The sequence below is a fragment of the Oncorhynchus nerka genome, linkage group LG19 (assembly GCF_034236695.1).
Source record: "Oncorhynchus nerka isolate Pitt River linkage group LG19, Oner_Uvic_2.0, whole genome shotgun sequence".
Taxonomy (NCBI): domain Eukaryota; kingdom Metazoa; phylum Chordata; class Actinopteri; order Salmoniformes; family Salmonidae; genus Oncorhynchus; species Oncorhynchus nerka.
Window position 1 is genome coordinate 4395123 of NC_088414.1, and position 20278 is coordinate 4415400.

At 42.9% G+C, this 20278-nt stretch overlaps 1 protein-coding gene across 1 annotated transcript in view; it reads left to right on the forward strand.

Annotated features, from left to right (window-relative positions):
- Positions 1–6583: 6583 nt before the first annotated feature.
- LOC115147135 (endothelin-converting enzyme 2-like) overlaps positions 6584–20278 on the forward strand; it is a 62357-nt gene continuing 48662 nt past the window's right edge. Inside the window, exons 1-3 of the mRNA XM_029689170.2 lie at positions 6584–6803; positions 16144–16276; positions 18768–18983. Coding sequence (XP_029545030.2) covers positions 16195–16276; positions 18768–18983 — 298 coding nt within the window. The 5' untranslated portion in view covers positions 6584–6803; positions 16144–16194. The remainder of the gene's footprint in view (positions 6804–16143; positions 16277–18767; positions 18984–20278) is intronic.

Here is a 20278-nt window from a genome sequence, read left to right on the forward strand (position 1 = left end):
AGTAAGGAGATTTCAGTTATTTGACCCCTGTGCTAATAGTTTTTTCTCTCTCAAAATAACAGAATATTCACTTGTATATCAGCAGGTTTTGTATCTTGGGTAAATGTGTGTCATATTTAGTTTTGGTAGTTCAGCAGTCTAAGAAAGTAGATACTGTATATACACTACTGGTCAAAAGTTTTAGAACACCTACTCATTCAAGGGTTTTTCTTAATTTGTGCTATTTTCTACATTGTAGAATAATAGTGAAGACATCAAAACTATAAAATAACACACATGGAATTATGTAGTAACCAAAAAAGTGTTAAACAAATCATAATATATTTGAGATTCTTCAAATAGCCAACATTTGCCTTCCAGCTTTACCTGTAATGCTTTTATAACAATCTTGAAGGAGTTCCCACATATGCTGAGCATTTGTTGGCTGCTTTTCCTTCACCCTGACTCATAAAAGCATTCCAGGTGAAGCTGGTTGAGAGAATGCCAAGAGTGTGCAAAGCTGTCATCAATGCAAAGGGTGGCTACTTTGAAGAATCTCAAATATAAAATACATGATTCCATATGTGTTATATCATAGTTTTGATGTCTTCAATATTATTCTACAATGTAGAAAATAGTGAAAATATTAGAGAAAAACCCTTGAATGAGCAGGTGTGTCCAAAGTACTGTATTTTGTTTATTTGTTCACATTTTTACTCCGTTTTTCACAATTCCTGACATTTAAGTACAAATTCCCTGTCTTAGGTCAGTTGGCATCACCACTTTATTTTAAGAATGTGAAATGTCAGAATAATAGTAGAGAGAGTGATTTATTTCAGCATTTATTTATTTCATCACATTCCCAGTGGGTCAGAAGTTTACATTCACTCAATTAGTATTTGGTGGCATTGCCTTCAAATTGTTTAACTTGGGTCAAACATATCGGGTAGCCTTCCATAAGCTTCCCAGAATAAGTTGGGCAAATCTTGGCTCATTCCTCCTGACAGAGCTGGTGTAACTGGTCAGGTTTATAGGCCTCCTTGCTCGCGCACGCTTTTCAGTTCTGCCCACAAATTGTCTATAGGATTGAGGTCAGGGCTTTGTGATGGCCACTCCAGTACCTTGACTTTGTTGTCCTTAAGTCGTTTTGCCACAACTTTGGAAGTATGCTTGGGGTCAATGTCCATTTGGAAAACCAATTTGGGACCAAGCTTTCACTTCCTGACTGATGTCTTTAGATGTTGCTTCAATATATCCACATAATTTTTCCACCTCATGATGCCATCTATTTTGTGAAGTGCACCAGTCCCTCCTGCAGCAAAGCACCCCTGCCACCCCCGTGCTTCACAGTTGGGATGGTGTTCTTCGGCTTGCAAGCCTCCCCCTTTTTCCTCCAAACAGAACAATGGTGATTATGGCCAAACAGTTCTATTTTTGTTTCATCAGACCAGAGGACCTTTCTCCAACAAGTCCTGGATTCCAAAAAGTCTGGATTTTTTATGTGGTTTTGGAGCAGTGGCTTCTTACTTGCTGAGCGGCCTTTTAGGTTATGTCGATATAGGACAAATTTAACTGTGGATATAGATATTTTGTACCTGTTTCCTCCAGCATCTTCACAAGTTCCTTTGCTGTTGTTCTGGGATTGATTTGCACTTTTCGCACCAAAGTACACTAATCTCTAGGAGACAGAACGCGTCTCCTTCCTGAGCTGTATGACGGCTGCGTGGTCCCATGGTGTTTATACTTGCGTACTATTGTTTGTACAGGTGAACATGATACCTACAGGAATTTGGAAATTGCTCCCAATGATGAACCAGACTTGTGGAGGTCTACAATTTTTTTCTGAGGTTTTGGCTGATTTCTTTTGATTATCCCATGTCAAGCAAAGAGGCACTGAGTTTGAAGGTAGGCCTTGAAATACATCCACAGGTACACCTCCAATTGACTAAAATGATGTCAATTAGCCTATCAGAAGCTTCTAAAGCCATGACATATTTTTCTGGAAATTTCCAAGCTGTTTAAAGGCACAGTCAATTTAGTGTATGTAAACTTCTGACCCACTGGAATTGTGATACAGTGAATTATGAGTGAAATAATCTGTCTGTAAACAATTGTTGGAATAATGACTTGTGTCATGCACAACGTAGATGTCCTAAGACTTGCCAAAACTATAGTTTGCTAACAAGAAATTTGTGGGGTGGTTGAAAAACGAGTTTTAATGACTCCAACCTTTGATAAAACTAGGCAGGCTAGCTAACGTTAGCTAGTGTGTAAACTTCCGACTTCAACTGTATATACTGTATCTTATACCATCTATTGCATCTTGTGTATGCAGCTTGGTCATTGCTCATCCATATATTTATTTGTACATATTCTTATTCCATTCCTTTAGATTTGTGTGTATCAGGTAATTGTTGTGGAATTGTTAGATTTTACCGCACTGTCGGAACTAGAAGCACTCGCATTAACATCTGCTAACCATGTGAATGTGACCAATAACATTTGATTTAACCTAAAACATGGCCGAGTTACAGTTTTGACTTGAATCTACTTGAAAATCTATGGCAAGACCTGAAAATGGTTGTCTAGCAATGATCAACAACAAATTTGACAAAGCTTGAAGAATTTTGAAAAGAATAATGGGAAATGTGGGGTATTATGTGTAGATGGGTGCTGAAAATAATAGATTTAAGCCATTTTGAATTCAGGCTCTAGCACAACAAAATGTGGAAAAGGTCAAGTGGTATGAATACTTTCTGAAGGCACTGTAAGGTTACATCTCTTCATGTAGGTAGCAGTATTTTGATAAAACTCGGCAGGCTAGCTAATGTTAGCTAGTGTCAGTGATGCAGACTAGCTAGCGTTTTAGCGAACGTTAGCGTAGCTAGATAACTAGCTTGCTAGCTACCTCATTACAATTTTTGTTAATTCGTAGCTCATACAAGTTGATTTTGTATCGTTTAAATACTGCTGGTTAAGTAACGTTATCATTTGATAATGCTAGCAGCTATATGCTAACTATCTAACATTAGCCTACAAGTAGAATTTGCAAGTTAGTTCGAAGCTCATACAAGTGTAGTCTGCAAAAGTAAATAATGGATGCAGCTACCGTGGTAGCTAACTCATGTCTGAGTCTGACTAATACAGTGAACTATTAGAAACACACTGTCACCTGCCTGAATCTAAACCAATCTGGAACTACAGTCAGGAAAGCATGGAATTAGGGTTTCCACTAGTTACCATAACCACAAAATCAAAATAGGCTATATCATACAAATGAAAGAAAACAAAAATGTGTTTTTTGGTATTAATTTAAGGTTAATATTTGGTACACGGTTAGCAGTGTAGTTAAGGTTAGGTTTAAAATAACATTTTAAGAAAATAAATTGTAGAAATATGTGGGCTTTATGACTTTGGTAACTAGTGACGACCTAGAATTAGCTTGATTCGTTTATTGTCCTAATGACACAGACGGCTTCATCAACAACGGTAATGTGTGTTACGCCGATGTGAATTTTTTAAATATAAAATACTCGGTTTGATATAAAATGAAATGGATGACCTACTATCAAGATTACACTACCAACATTGTCACGTTATTCGTAATAATGGTCGGACCAAGGCGCAGCGTACATAGAGTTCCACATATTTTATTTTCTAAGTGAAACTTAGAAAAACCAAAACAATAAAGAATAAACGAACTGTGACGACAATGTAGTGCTAACAGGCAATTAAACATAAACAATATCCCATAATCCACAGGTGGGAAAAAAAATATTCTACTTAAGTATGATCCCCAATTAGAGACAACAATAACCAGCTGCCTCTAATTGGGAATCATACAAATCACCAACATAGAAATTCAAACCAAGAACCCCACATAGAAAACATAAACTAGAATAACACCCCAGTCACGCCCTGACCTACTCTACCATAGAAAATAAAAGCTTCTATGGTCAGGACGTGACAAACAGGATATTATAAACTGTAATATCTTATGTTTCACCGAGTCATGGCTGAAAGACGACACGGATAATATAGAGCTGGCAGGATTTTCCATGCACCGGCAGGACAGAGAAGCCACCTCTGGTAAGACGAGGGGCGGGGGTGTGTGTCTATTTGTCAATAACAGCTGGTGCGCGATGTCTAATTTGAAAGAAGTCTCAAGGTATTGCTCGCCTGAGGTAGAGTACCTTATGATAAGCTGTAGACCACACTATCTACCAAGAGAGTTCTCATCTATATTATTCTTAGCCATCTTATTTACCACCACAAACCGATGCTGGCACTAAGACTGCACTCAACCAGTCGCATAAGGCCATAAGCAAACATAAGCAAACATAAGGCCATAAGCAAACATAAGCAAACATAAGGCCATAAGCAAACATAAGGCCATAAGCAAACATAAGGCCATAAGTAAACATAAGGCCATAAGTAAACATAAGGCCATAAGCAAACATAAGGCCATAAGCAAACATAAGGCCATAAGTAAACATAAGGCCATAAGCAAACATAAGTAAACATAAGGCCATAAGTAAACATAAGGCCATAAGTAAACATAAGGCCATAAGCAAACATAAGGCCATAAGCAAACATAAGGCCATAAGCAAACAAGAAAAGTCCCCGAGTGTCCAGGGACTTTAATACAGGCAAACTTAAATCCACGTTACCTCATTTCTACCAGCATGTCACATGTGCAACCAGAGGGAAAAAAACTCTAGACCACCTTTACGCCACACACAGAGATGCATACAAAGCTCTCCCCCGCCCTCCAAATCGGACCATAATTATATCTTCCTGATTCCTGCTTACAAGCAAAAACTAAATCAGGAAGTACCAGTGACTTGCTCAATACAGAAGTGGTCAGATGACGTGGGTGCTACGCTACAGGACTGTTTTGGAAGCACAGACTGGAATATATTCCGGGATTCATCAAATGGCATTGGCTTCATAAATAAGTGCATCGACGACGTCGTCCTCACAGTGACCGTACGTACATATCCAAACCAGATGCAATGGATTACAGGGAACATCCGCACCGAGCTAAAGGCTAGAGCTGCTGCTTTCAAGGAGCGGGACACTAATCCGGACGCTTATAAGAAATCCCGCTATGCTCCCAGACGAACCATCAAACAAGCAAAGAGTCAATAAAGGATTAAGATTGAATCCTACGACACCGGCTCTGACGCTCGTCGGAAGTGGCAGGGCTTGAAAACTATTACGGATTGCAAAGGGAAAACCATCTGCAAGCTGCCCAGTGACTGGAACCTACCAGATGAGCTAAATGCCTTTTATGCTCACTTCGAGGCAAGCAACACTGCAACATGCATGAGAGCATCAGCTGTTCTGGACAACTGTGTGATAACGCTCTCGGTAGCTAATGTGAGCAAGACCTTTAAACAGGTCAACATTCACAAAGCCGGACTGATTACTAGGATGTGTACTCAAAGCATGTGCGGACCAACTGGCAAGTGTCATCACTGACATTTTCATCCTCTCCCCGATCGAGTCCAGACTGACAAAAGGGTTTGATATTGATGTCTCTAAATGGAGAGAGATGTGGCACTTGGCATAAAAAAAAATTTAATTTTTTTTTTTTACTTGTGTTGTCTTTTTTTATTATTGAATTGAATGGTATCAGTAAATATGAGGAAGAAACCCAGTGTATTCTGCACCTGGATCAGGGAACTCCTGTTGTATACTAGACACCACACAGGAAGGCATAGCCACGGGAAGTAGGGTTGCTGAGGGTGCTGGAGCACCCCCTGAAAAGTCTGAATAATAAAACAAATTTCATTAAAAGTGAAACATTTGTGAGAACCTTTTTTCCTCATAAAAGTAATGCACTGGGCCTTTACTAGTCCTTTATTAGCGGACCTATATAGCCCTCTACATGCAATATTTCTGCCACTACCCCTCTTTTACTTATGTAAATGAGATATTTCTGTATTTAATTTTCAATCAATTTGCAAAAAAATCTAAAAATATATTTTTACTTTGTCATTATGGCATATTGTGTGTAGATGGGTGAGGGGGAAAATAAATGTAATCTATTTAGAATTCATGCTGCAACACAACAAAAATGTGGAATAAATCAAGCTGGATGGCTAGCTAGCTAGTTAGCTATGCTATTAGACTGGATCTAGTTTATGGTCATTATACATACAGGCTTTGTCTCTTGGTGGCTATGTCTAGATATTTTTGACAAATGCAATTCAAATTCAACGGGCATCTCCATTTGTGTGAATGTGTCTGAAGACTGGGGTAAATACCTTAGTGAAGACCATAGTCAACCGTAGCTAAATGTTTTGCAAGGTAAACCAGATTATTCTCTCTCTGTTTCAATCCACTTGCACTGTGGCATTTGGAGAGAAAATGTTGCCATCTTCAAGTTAATATCCTGTAATTTTGCACATTTTTTCATGGGGCGGAGAGATTTTATTGTTGTTGCAGCTTTCAAGCTAATATCCTGCAATTCTACACATTTCCCCACGAGGCAGAGAAAAAACGTTGCATTTATGTAAATCAAAGAGTATTTGAGTTGATATTTTTTTTTAAATGGTGCAGTACTGTGGATACCAATATCCCTGTGAGACTCCCAGTCCCATGTTGCCCAGGGCTAAGAACATAAATTGTAGATACGTAATATGACACTCTAAATTTATTCCATGGATCTCTTGGTCAAAATTATTTTAAAGATATGTACCTTTGCAGTACCTCTGACCCCACTTTGAGAACACCCGAATAGGCTTTCGAGAGGTGTGGCGGGTGCACTTAGTAGCAACACTGCACGCCCGACATCGACGGAGCTCTCAAACAAACAGGTATTACATTGAATGAAAGGAAATTCGCAAAGTAAGGCACTCTTTGATAAACTGTACACCTGCATTTCATGCAATAGCAGTAATGGAGTTGTAGAAATGGACATGGTTGTACTTGGCGCATGTGGGGAATTGAGAACGGTAGTTTGAAGAGTTCGTTAGAACAGTAGACGTGAGCTCGCAATCGCATCGTGACATACACCGCAGTGTCTCATCAGTAGACTACTGAGTTCAGAGAGGACATTATTCTGTTTTCGGAAAAATATTCTGTAGTAGTCTGATTAATCAGGCTGTACACAATTACATCGAAGTTTACCGGTTGTCCTCTAGCTGCTTAGTTTAACATGGATTCGCTCTGAAAATGACTTTTTTGACCTGAATGGCAAAATATTCAAGAAATGAAGGTCCATTTTTAACTTGACGGTTAAGTGTTGCGCATCTCCTCGCAAATCTCCAAGTTATGCTTCCGCAAGACATTGGGGTTCAAAGTTGACCCATTTTTGCACGAGACATTCATGTCAAATCAAATTTGATTTGTCACATGCGCCAAATGCAACAAATGCTTACCTTTCACTTAAAATTAGAAAATAAAAGTAACAAATAATTGAGAGTCAATTTGTGGGTTAGTTGAGGTAATATGTAAAATAAAAATTGGTATTTTTTGTTTAACCAAGTCAGTTAAGAGCAAATTCTTATTTACAATGACGGCCTAGGAACAGTGGGTGTTAACCTTGTTCAGGGACAGAACGACTGATTTTTACCTTGACTGATTTTTACCTTGTCAGCTCGGGGATTTGATCCAGCAACCTTTCGGTTACTGGCCCAACGCTCTAACCACTAGGCTACCTGCCACTCCCTCAACATGTAGGTAGAGTTAGAGTGACTATGCATAGATAATAAACAGAGTAGCAGCATTGTAAAAGAGGCATCTGGGTAGCCATTTGATTAGCTGTTCGGGAGTCTTATGGGGTAGAAGCTGTTAAGAAGCCTTTTGAACCTAGACTTGCCGCACGGCAGCAGAGAGAACTAGGGTTACAAGGGTGGCTAGAGTCTTTGATTATTTTTAGGGCCTTCCTCTGACACCGCCTGGTGTAGAGGTCCTGGATGGCAGGAAGCTTGGCCCCGGTGATGTCCTGGGCCGTACACACTACCCTCTGTAGTGCCTTGCGGTCGGAGGCCGAGCAGTTGCCATACCAGCAGGCAACCAGTCAGGATGCTCTCGACGGTGCAGCTGAAGAATCTTTTGAGGATCTGAGGACCCATGCTGAATCTTTTCAGTCTCCTGAGGGGGAATAGGTTTTGTTGTGCCCTCTTCACGACTGTCTTGGTGTGTTCACTTCTAAAATTGACAAATGTGTAAAGAAGGTTTCGTAAAAATCGAAAGGGGTGCTGTCAAAAAGTGATTGAATTCAAATGGATTAAGCCTATGTATCAAACACCAATAATTCCCACAAAGTAACAATATTTCCTCGGAATACAGTTGATCAATCACTAGAAGTTTTGCGGAAGCATAACTTGGAGATTTGCGAGGAGATGCGCAACACTTAACCGTCAAGTTAAAAATGGACAATTGCCAACCTTTGTGGGAAAACTGATGCACGTAAGGTTTAGTCTTTCTAATAAAGGTTTAGTCTTTTTGATAAATGAGGCCCCTGGCGAGGCACAGTATATTATTTCCCAACAGACATTGGGGTTCAATCCCTGCTTCCACCCTTCCTAAGTGCATAACAATATAGGGCTACCTATTTTTTAAATATATTTTTTACTGTTTATGTTTTTAAAGTAGACTAAATGTATACTTCATAGTAATCTCTTGTGACAGATTGAATGCCAAATCGAGAGCTGGCCAGTGCTAGTGCTATTGGGTTCTTGGTTCTGAAATGAACTTTATATTTGATTAATTAGAAAGTCGCTCGGAAAGAGGAATGGAGACTAAATAAATAAATAAATAATATATATATATATATACACACACACACACACAGTACCAGTCAAAAGTTTGGACACACCTACTTATTCAAGGGTTTTTCTTTATTTTTTACTATTTTAATAGTAGTGAAGATAGTGAAGATATCATAAATATGAAATAAAAATAAGTGTTAAACAAATCAAAATATATATTTGCGATTCTTTCAAAGTAGCCACCCTTTGCCTTGATGACAGATTTGCACACTCTTGGCATTCTCTCAACCAGCTTCATGAGGAATGCTTTTTCAACCGTCTTGAAGGAGTTCCCACATATGCTGAGCACTTGTTGGTTGCTTTTCCTTCACTCTGCGGTCCAACTCATCCCCAAACTATCTCAATTGGGTTGAGGTCGGGTGATTGTGGAGGCCAGGTCATCTGATGCGGCACTCCATCACACACCTTCTTGGTAAAATAGCCCTTACACAGCCTGGAGGTCTGTTGGGTCATTGTCCTGTTGAAAAACAAATGATAGTCCCACTAAGCGCAAACCAGATGGGATGGCATATTGCTGCAGAATGCTGTGGTAGACAAGCTTGCTAAGTGTACCTTGTATTCTAAATAAATCACTGACAGTGTCACCAGGAAAGCATCCCCACACCACCACCTCCATGCTTCATGGTGTGAACCACATGCAGAGATCACCTACTCTGCATCGCAAAGACACGGGGGTTGGAACCAAAAATCTTTCATTTGGAGATTTCCACCGGTCTAATGTCCATTGCTTGTATTTCTTGGCCTAATCAAGTCTCTTCTTCTTATCGGTGTCCTTTAGTAGTGTTTTCTTTGCAGCAATTTGACCATGAAGGCCTGATTCTCACGCAGTCTCCTCTGAACAGTTGATGTGTCTGTTACTTGATCTCTGAAGCACTTATTTGGGCTGCAATTTGAGGCTGGTAACTCTAATGAACTTATCCTCTGCAGCAGAGGCAACTCTGGGTCTTCCTTTCCTGTGGTGGTCCTCATGAGAGCCAGTTTCATCATAGCGCTTGATGGGTTTTGCGACTGCAGTTGAAGAAACTTTCATAGTTCTTGAAATGTTCCGTCTTGACTGACCTTCATGTCTTAAAGTAATGATGGACTGCCATTTCTCTTTGCTTATTTGACCTGTTCTTGCCATAATATGGACTTAGCCCTATTTGGTAAAATACCATCTTCTGTATACCACCCCTACCATAACACAACTGATTGGCTCAAATGCATTATTAAGAAGGAAAGAAATTCCACAAATGTACTTTTAACAAGGCACACCTGTTAATTGAACTGCATTCCTGGTGAAGCTGGGTGACCGAATGATGTTAAGCTGTCATCAAGGCAAACGGTGGCTACTTTGAAGAATGTCAAATATATTTTGATTTAACTTTTTTGTTTACTACATGTTTACTACATGATTCCATATGTGTTATTTCATAGTTTTGATGTCTTTACTATTATTCTACAGAAGAAATGTAGAAAATAGTAAAAATAAAGAAAAATGAGTGTAATGAGTAGGTGTGTCCAAACTTTTGACTGGTGGTGTATGTGTGTGCATATAAACTCAGCAAAAAAAAGAAACATCCCTTTTTCAGGACCCTGCCTTTCAAAGATAATTAGTAAAAATCCAAATAACTTCACAGATATTCATAGGAAAGGGTTTAAAAACGGTTTCCCATGCTTGTTCAATGAACCATAAACAATTAATGAACATGCACCTGTGGAATGGTCTTAGGACACTAAAGAGGCCTTTCTACTGACTCTGAAAAACACCAAAGGAAAGATGCCCGGGGTCCCTGTTCATCTGCGTGAAAGTGCCTTAGGCATTCTGCAAAGAGGCACGAGGACTGCAGATGTGGCCAGGGCAGTAAATTGTCCGTAATGTGAGACGCCTAAGGGAGACAGGACGGACAGCTGATCATCCTCGCAGTGGCAGACCACGTGTAACAACACCTGCACAGGATCGGTACATCCGAACATCACACCAGTGGGACAGGTCCAGGATGGCAACAACAACTGTCCGAGTTACACCAGGAACGTACAATTCCACCATCAGTGCTCAGACTGTCCATAATAGTCTGAGAGAGGTTTGACTGAGGGCTTGTAGGCCTGTTGTAAGGTCCTCACCAGACATCACCGGCAACAATGTCGCCTATGGGCATAAACCCACGGTCGCTGGACCAGACAGGACTGGCAAAAAGTGCTCTTCTCTGACGAGTCGCTGTTTTGTCTCACCTGGGGTGATGGTCAAAAAAACTTCCGGGTTGGAGCGAGCGGTCGCATCTGCACTCGGTCCGCAGGTAGTATTACATTTCATTACATTTCATTATAGTACAACGGTTTGATTTGTCTAATCTTAGCAATTTTTCTTCTTAGCTAGCTACATAGCCGTCTTTGTATCATAGATAATTGCGTAATTATCGTATTTCGTCGTCCTAACGTAGTCTACACCGCCCTGCAGCTAGCTAGCTAGCTAACGTCTACCGTTAGCTAGTCCACCGTCTACCGATTAGCAGCACAACTTACACTCAACTGAACGACTTGATTAGTGTAGTGTTAGCTAGCTACATAGTTGTCTTTGCTGTCTTCGTATCCAAGATAATTGTGTAGTTTAGAGTGTGTAGTTTTAGAGTGATTATCTTAATTTACCGAGGTTAGCTAGCCAGCTATTCGTCGTCCTTAACGTAACAGAACTTCCGCACTCAACAATCCGGTCGCATTTCGCTCGCTCCACAGGTAGTATCACATTTTTCATTTCATTACAGTACAACGGCTTGATTTGTTTGATCGTAGCTAGCTACATAGCTAGCTACATAGCCGTCTTTGTATCAAAGATAATTGTGTAGTCTTGAGCGATTTCCTAGGTTAGCTAGCCAGCTATTGTCGTTCTTTTAACGCAACGTAACGTAAATCAACACTGCTAGCTAGCCAGCTAGCCCCGAATAGCAGCACAGTAGCACAGTAGAAACCATTACACTCAACGGAACGACTTGATTAGTGTAGTGTCAACAACGCAGACACTGCCAGCTAGCCTACATAGTCAACAACACAGCCTCTGCCAGCTAGCCTACTTCAGCAGTACTGTATCATTTTAATCATTTTAGTCAATAAGATTCTTGCTACGTAAGTTTAACTTTCTGAACACTCGAGACGTGTAGTCCACTTGTCATTCCAATCTCCTTTGCATTAGCGTAGCCTCTTGTGTAGCCTGTCAACTATGTGTCTGTCTATCCCTGTTCTCTCCTCTCTGCACAGACCATACAAACGCTCCACACCGCGTGGCCGCGGCCACCCTAATCTGGTGGTCCCAGCGCGCACGACCCACGTGGAGTTCCAGGTCTCCGGTAGCCTCTGGAACTGCCGATCTGCGGCCAACAAGGCAGAGTTCATCTCAGCCTATGCCTCCCTCCAGTCCCTCGACTTCTTGGCACTGACGGAAACATGGATCACCACAGACAACACTGCTACTCCTACTGCTCTCTCTTCGTCTGCCCACGTGTTCTCGCACACCCCGAGAGCTTCTGGTCAGCGGGGTGGTGGCACCGGGATCCTCATCTCTCCCAAGTGGTCATTCTCTCTTTCTCCCCTTACCCATCTGTCTATCGCCTCCTTTGAATTCCATGCTGTCACAGTTACCAGCCCTTTCAAGCTTAACATCCTTATCATTTATCGCCCTCCAGGTTCCTCGGAGAGTTCATCAATGAGCTTGATGCCTTGATAAGCTCCTTTCCTGAGGACGGCTCACCTCTCACAGTTCTGGGTGACTTTAACCTCCCCACGTCTACCTTTGACTCATTCCTCTCTGCCTCCTTCTTTCCACTCCTCTCCTCTTTGACCTCACCCTCTCACCTTCCCCCTACTCACAAGGCAGGAAATACGCTCGACCTCATCTTTACTAGATGCTGTTCTTCCACTAACCTCATTGCAACTCCCCTCCAAGTCTCCGACCACTACCTTGTATCCTTCTCCCTCTCGCTCTCATCCAACACTTCCCACACTGCCCCTACTCGGATGGTATCGCGCCGTCCCAACCTTCGCTCTCTCTCCCCGCTACTCTCTCCTCTTCCATCCTATCATCTCTTCCCTCTGCTCAAACCTTCTCCAACCTATCTCCTGATTCTGCCTCCTCAACCCTCCTCTCCTCCCTTTCTGCATCCTTTGACTCTCTATGTCCCCTATCCTCCAGGCCGGCTCGGTCCTCCCCTCCCGCTCCGTGGCTCAACGACTCATTGCGAGCTCACAGAACAGGGCTCCGGGCAGCCGAGCGGAAATGGAGGAAAACTCGCCTCCCTGCGGACCTGACATCCTTTCACTCCCTCCTCTCTACATTTTCCTCTTCTCTCTCTGCTGCTAAAGCCACTTTCTACCACTCTAAATTCCAAGCATCTGCCTCTAACCCTAGGAAGCTCTTTGCAACCTTCTCCTCCCTCCTGAATCCTCCTCCCCCTCCCCCCCTCCTCCCTCTCTGCAGATGACTTCGTCAACCATTTTGAAAAGAAGGTCGACGACATCCGATCCTCGTTTGCTAAGTCAAACGACACCGCTGGTTCTGCTCACACTGCCCTACCCTGTGCTCTGACCTCTTTCTCCCCCTCTCTCCAGATGAAATCTCGCGTCTTGTGACGGCCGGCCGCCCAACAACCTGCCCGCTTGACCCTATCCCCTCCTCTCTTCTCCAGACCATTTCCGGAGACCTTCTCCCTTACCTCACCTCGCTCATCAACTCATCCCTGACCGCTGGCTACGTCCCTTCCGTCTTCAAGAGAGCGAGAGTTGCACCCTTCAAAAAAAAAACATACACTCGATCCCTCCGATGTCAACAACTACAGACCAGTATCCCTTCTTTCTTTTCTCTCCAAAACTCTTGAACGTGCTGTCCTTGGCCAGCTCTCCCGCTATCTCTCTCAGAATGACCTTCTTGATCCAAATCAGTCAGGTTTCAAGACTAGTCATTCAACTGAGACTGCTCTTCTCTGTATCACGGAGGCGCTCCGCACTGCTAAAGCTAACTCTCTCTCCTCTGCTCTCATCCTTCTAGACCTATCGGCTGCCTTCGATACTGTGAACCATCAGATCCTCCTCTCCACCCTCTCCGAGTTGGGCATCTCCGGCGCGGCCCACGCTTGGATTGCGTCCTACCTGACAGGTCGCTCCTACCAGGTGGCGTGGCGAGAATCCGTCTCCACACCACGTGCTCACCACTGGTGTCCCCAGGGCTCTGTTCTAGGCCCTCTCCTATTCTCGCTATACACCAAGTCACTTGGCTCTGTCATAACCTCACATGGTCTCTCCTATCATTGCTATGCAGACGACACACAATTAATCTTCTCCTTTCCCCCTTCTGATGATCAGGTGGCGAATCGCATCTCTGCATGTCTGGCAGACATATCAGTGTGGATGACGGATCACCACCTCAAGCTGAACCTCGGCAAGACTGAGCTGCTCTTCCTCCCGGGAAGGACTGCCCGTTCCATGATCTCGCCATCACGGTTGACAACTCCATTGTGTCCTCCTCCCAGAGCGCTAAGAACCTTGGCGTGATCCTGGACAACACCCTGTCGTTCTCAACTAACATCAAGGCGGTGGCCCGTTCCTGTAGGTTCATGCTCTACAACATCCGCAGAGTACGACCCTGCCTCACACAGGAAGCGGCGCAGGTCCTAATCCAGGCACTCGTCATCTCCCGTCTGGATTACTGCAACTCGCTGTTGGCTGGGCTCCCTGCCTGTGCCATTAAACCCCTACAACTCATCCAGAACGCCGCAGCCCGTCTGGTGTTCAACCGTCCCAAGTTCTCTCACGTCACCCCGCTCCTCCGCTCTCTCCACTGGCTTCCAGTTGAAGCTCGCATCCGCTACAAGACCATGGTGCTTGCCTACGGAGCTGTGAGGGGAACGGCACCTCAGTACCTCCAGGCTCTGATCAGGCCCTACACCCAAACAAGGGCACTGCGTTCATCCACCTCTGGCCTGCTCGCCTCCCTACCACTGAGGAAGTACAGTTCCCGCTCAGCCCAGTCAAAACTGTTCGCTGCTCTGGCCCCCCAATGGTGGAACAAACTCCCTCACGACGCCAGGACAGCGGAGTCAATCACCACCTTCCGGAGACACCTGAAACCCCACCTCTTTAAGGAATACCTAGGATAGGATAAAGTAATCCTTCTCACCCCCCCTTAAAAGATTTAGATGCACTACTGTTCCACTGGATGTCATAAGGTGAATGCACCAATTTGTAAGTCGCTCTGGATAAGAGCGTCTGCTAAATGACTTAAATGTTAAATGTGTTAAAATGGTCAGATTCGCATTTATCGTGGAAGGGATGAGCCTTACACCGAGGCCTGTACTCTGGAGCGGGATAGATTTAGAGGTGGATGGTCCGTCATGGTCTGGGGTGGTGTGTCACAGCATCATCAGACTCAGCTTGTTGTCATTGACTGCAATCTCAATGCTGTGCGTTACAGGGAAGACATCCTCCCTCATGCGGTACCCTTTCTGCAGGCTCATCCTGACCCTCCAGCATGACAATGCTACCAGCCATACTGCTCGTTCTGTGCATGATTTCCTGCAAGACAGGAATGTCAGTGTTCTGCCATGGCCAGCGAAGAGCCTGGATCTCAATCCAATTGAGCACGTCTGGGACCTGTTGGATCGGAGGGTGAGGGCTAGGGCCACCCCCCCACCCAGAAATGTCTGGGAACTTGCAGGTTCCTTGGTGGAAGAGTGGGGTAACACCTCATAGCAAGAACTGGCAAATCTGGTGCAGTCCATAAGGAGGAGATGCACTGCAGTACTTAAATGCAGCTGGTGGCCACACAGAGATGAGGTAGTCATTAAAAACAATGTTAAACACTATTGTTGCACACAAAGTCCAAGCAATTTATAACTGTATGACTTGTTAAGCACATTTTTACTCCTGATCTTATGTAGGCTTTCCATAACAAAGGAGTTGACTCAACACAGCTTTAAATGTTTTATTAATTAGTCAAATGTAAAAAAAAAACATAATCCCACTTTAACATTATGGGTTATTGTGTGTAGGCCACTGACAAACAATCTCAATTTAATCAATTATAAATTCAGGCTGTAACACAACAAAATGTGTAGAAAGTCAAGGGATGTGAATACTTTCTGAATGCACTGCATACCTGTATATATTTCAGAAGGGGATACAGGCCGGTAGGAGAAACGGTGGGAAGAGTGGATGCAGGGATTGAACCCTGGTCTCCGATGGGGAGATCTATATATGTGACGTGCCATAAATGTTAAAATCCACCCTGCACGAATGGAGGCCCTCTTAACTGTTTCTGTGGCATTTGTGATGTCATCCCATCCACTATTCTTTGACTCGTGTTTCCACAGGTTGTGATGTCATCCCATCCACTATTCTTTGACTCGTCTTTCCACAGGTTGGCTTCCAGAAGGGTGGCATCCAGCTTCTCAGTTCCCTGGGCAAGAGGATGGTGCTGGCTGGCGTGCTGCTTTCCTCTGCCCTCGCCCTGTTCAGATGTACCTTCACTCTAGGCATGCGCTACAACAAAGGTGAGAGGCCTGTGGTTACACGCACGCATGCATTCAGTTGACCATGAATTGTTCCTAGCTAGATTCAGTAACATTGGTCTCAGTGAAGGGGCAGTAAATTGGTTTAGGAACTAATCTTTCTGACAGAACACAATGTGTATATACTGACAATCACAAGTCTAGCTTTCTTGAGATTAATATAGGTGTGCATCAGGGTTCAATTGTAGCTCCTGTGTTGTTCTCAATTTTTATTAATGATTCGGGAAATGGGATGCAACCAGCAAAGTTACATCTATATGCAGATGATAGTCATATAGTCATGTGCTCCTTCTCTGGTTCAGGCTGTTGAAGAGATCCAGACTGCTTTTCAGTCACTGCAGGCCTCCCTTTATGATCTCAAACTGGTCTTGAATGTACATAAAACTAAATTCATGACCTTTAAGAGAGCTAGAACTCTGCCAGAGAACGTTAGCATTGTCACATCTCGTGGCTTATCCATTGAAAACGTGTATTTGGTTGGATGACAAGTTGTCCTTTAAAGTTCATGTGGTTAATCTTGTGACAACTTAAATTGAGATTGGGTTTTTATTTTTGTAATAAGGCTTGCTTTCTGCTTATGGCTTGAAAAAAGCTTGTTCAGACACTTTTCTCTCTGTAATTGATTATGGTGACTTGTTGTATATCGTCTTACAGAGAGTGGACTCTGTTTATCATGCATCCTTGCACTTTATTACAAATGTCAAGTCACTGACCCACAATTGCACATTGTACCAAATGGTAGGTTGGGCGTCACTTTATATGTGCAGAAAGATACATTTTGTATGTGTTCATCTACAAAGCCCTTTTGGGTAAACTCCCTCTTTACCTCTGTAGTCTGGTCTTCTTCACCACCAGCAGTTACCCGGTCTGCTAGGTGGTTGCTATGTTACCATACCTGGTCTGCTTGGTGGTTGCTATGGTACCATACCTGGTCTGCTTGGTGGTTGCTATGGTACCATACCTGGTCTGCTTGGTGGTTGCTATGGTACCATACCTGGTCTGCTAGGTGGTTGCTATGGTACTAAAACTGGTTCTGCTAGGTGGTTGCTTCTTAAAGTCCCCAGGACATTCACTGTATTAGACTGCCTTCTATACTTGTGCACCAGACGCATGGAATAATCTACAATCCACACTTCATCTAGATGTGTTAGTGCTACTGAATGGAATAGTCTACAATGTGATGTGTTAGTGACCCTGAATGGAATAGTCTACAACCCATGCTTCATCTAGATATGTTAGTGCTACTGAATGGAATAGTCTACAATCCACACTTCATCTAGATATGTTAGTGCTACTGAATGGAATAGTCTACAACCCATGCTTCATCTAGATGTGTTAGTGCTACTGAATGGAATAGTCTACAACCCATGCTTCATCTAGATGTGTTAGTGCTACTGAATGGAATAGTCTACAATCCATGCTTCATCTAGATATGTTAGTACTACTGAATGGAATAGTCTACAATCCATGCTTCATCTAGATATGCTAGTGCTACTGAATGGAATAGTCTACAATCCATGCTTCATCTAGATGTGTTAGTGCTACTGAATGGAATAGTCTACAATCCATGCTTCATCTAGATATGTTAGTACTACTGAATGGAATAGTCTACAATCCATGCTTCATCTAGAATGTTAGTGCTACTGAATGGAATAGTCTACAATCCATGCTTCATCTTCATCTAGATGTGTTAGTTAGCTACTGAATGGAATAGTCTACAATCCATGCTTCATCTAGATATGTTAGTGCTACTGAATGGAATAGTCTACAATCCATGCTTCATCTAGATATGTTAGTGCTACTGAATGGATAGTCTACAATCCACACTTCATCTAGATGTGTTAAAATATGCCTCTGAATGGAATAGTCTGTGCTTCATCTAGATATGTTAGTGCTACTGAATGGAATAGTCTAGAATCCATGCTTCATCTAGATATGACTGAATGGAATAGTCTACAATCCATGCTTCATCTAGATGTGTTAGTGCTACTGAATGGAATGTCTACAATCCACACTTCATCTAGATATTTAGTGCTGAATGGAATAGTCTACAATCCACACTTCATCTAGATGTTGTATTGTTGTCTACAATATGTTTTGATTCTGTAATGTAGAATTGATTAGATATGTTAGTGCCTTGATCATGTTGTTGTATGTTTTGATTCTGTAATGTATTGATTGTTGTAGCCTTGGCTAGGTCTCCCTTAGTACTACTGAATGGATTTAAAATATTGATGTGAGACTCTGTTACAGAGGAGTGTAAATGTTTTTTTTAGGCTGGATCATGTTGTTGTATGTTTTGAAAAAGAGACTCTGGGTCTCAATGGGTTTTTTCCTGGTTAAACAAAATAAAAATATAATGAGATTATACAAAAGTCTTGTGACAATCCATTATAACCACACCATTAAGCATTATTTGCGCAGGCTTTAAGTAGAGCGTTTACAGAATGCTGTTTTTCTACCTTTACACAAGACCAAGCACAGAGCCCGTGTCTGACCAAGGCCTGTTTCACGGTGGCCAGTAAGATCGTAGAGGGCCTGGACCGCAGCGCTGACCCCTGCCAGGACTTCTACCAGTACGCCTGCGGGGGTTGGGTCCGCAAGAACCCTCTCCCCGACGGACGCTCTGGTTGGAGCACCTTCAACAGCGTCTGGGACCAGAACCAGGCGGTCCTCAAGCACCTGCTGGGTGAGTCGGAACCAAAGACATGTACACACACACACACACACACACACACACACACACACACGACACACACACGACACACACGCAAGCATACACATGAAATGTTATTTGCCGAATGTGTAGACCATACCCTGAAATGCTCACTTACAAGCCCTTCACCAACAGTGTAGACTTTACCCTGAAATGCTCACTTACAAGCCCTTCACCAACAGTGTAGACTTTACCCTGAAATGCTCACTTACAAGCCCTTCACCAACAGTGTAGACCATACCCTGAAATGCTCACTTACAAGCCCTTCACCAACAGTGTAGACTTTACCCTGAAATGCTCACTTACAAGCCCTTCACCAACAGTGTAGACTTTACCCTGAAATGCTCACTTACAAGCCCTTCACCAACAGTGTAGACTTTACCCTGAAATGCTCACTTACAAGCCCTTCACCAACAGTGTAGACTTTACCCTGAAATGCTCACTTACAAGCCCTTCACCAACAGTGTAGACTTTACCCTGAAATGCTCACTTACAAGCCCTTCACCAACAGTGTAGACTTTACCCTGAAATGCTCACTTACAAGCCCTTCACCAACAGTGTAGACTTTACCCTGAAATGCTCACTTACAAGCCCTTAACCAACAATGCACTTTTAAGAAAATATTTACTAAATATACTAAAGTAAATGACTTTTTTGTTTAACTATTGGGGTGGGGGGTGTCAATTGAAATAGTCCGAGTGGCCATTTGATTAATTTTTCAGTGTTAGCAGTTGATGTTAACACAGACCACAAAGCAAATCAGGGGGAGGAAATAGGTTTATTCATAGAGAACAAATCATGAGAGGAGGTAAATGTTCATGCTCCCCTGTCCTCAGTGATTCTCTCCACGGAACAAAGAGACAGGATGTAGTTTTATAACCCAGCCCTAGCCTGTGGTTGACCAATTTAGAATTCCTTGAAATAAAACTGGGCCAATGGCCAGATAACAAGTATCCTATTTCAGTTCAATGCATAAACAATTTGGACCAATGAGAACTTGCTATCGGTCCCGGGCTGTTCTTACCGCAGTTTCTTACAGCAGTTTTATGTCTTGAGGGTAGAAGCTGGAGCCTTTTGGACCTAGACTTGGCATTCCGGTACCACTTGATGTGCGGTAGCAGAGAAAACAGTCTGACTTGGGTGACTGGAGTCTGACAATTTTTTGGGGCCTTCCTCTGACACCACCTAGGATATAGGTCCTGGATGGCAGGAAGCTTGGACCCAGTGATGTACTTGGCCGCTCGCACTACCCTCTGTAGCGCCTTACG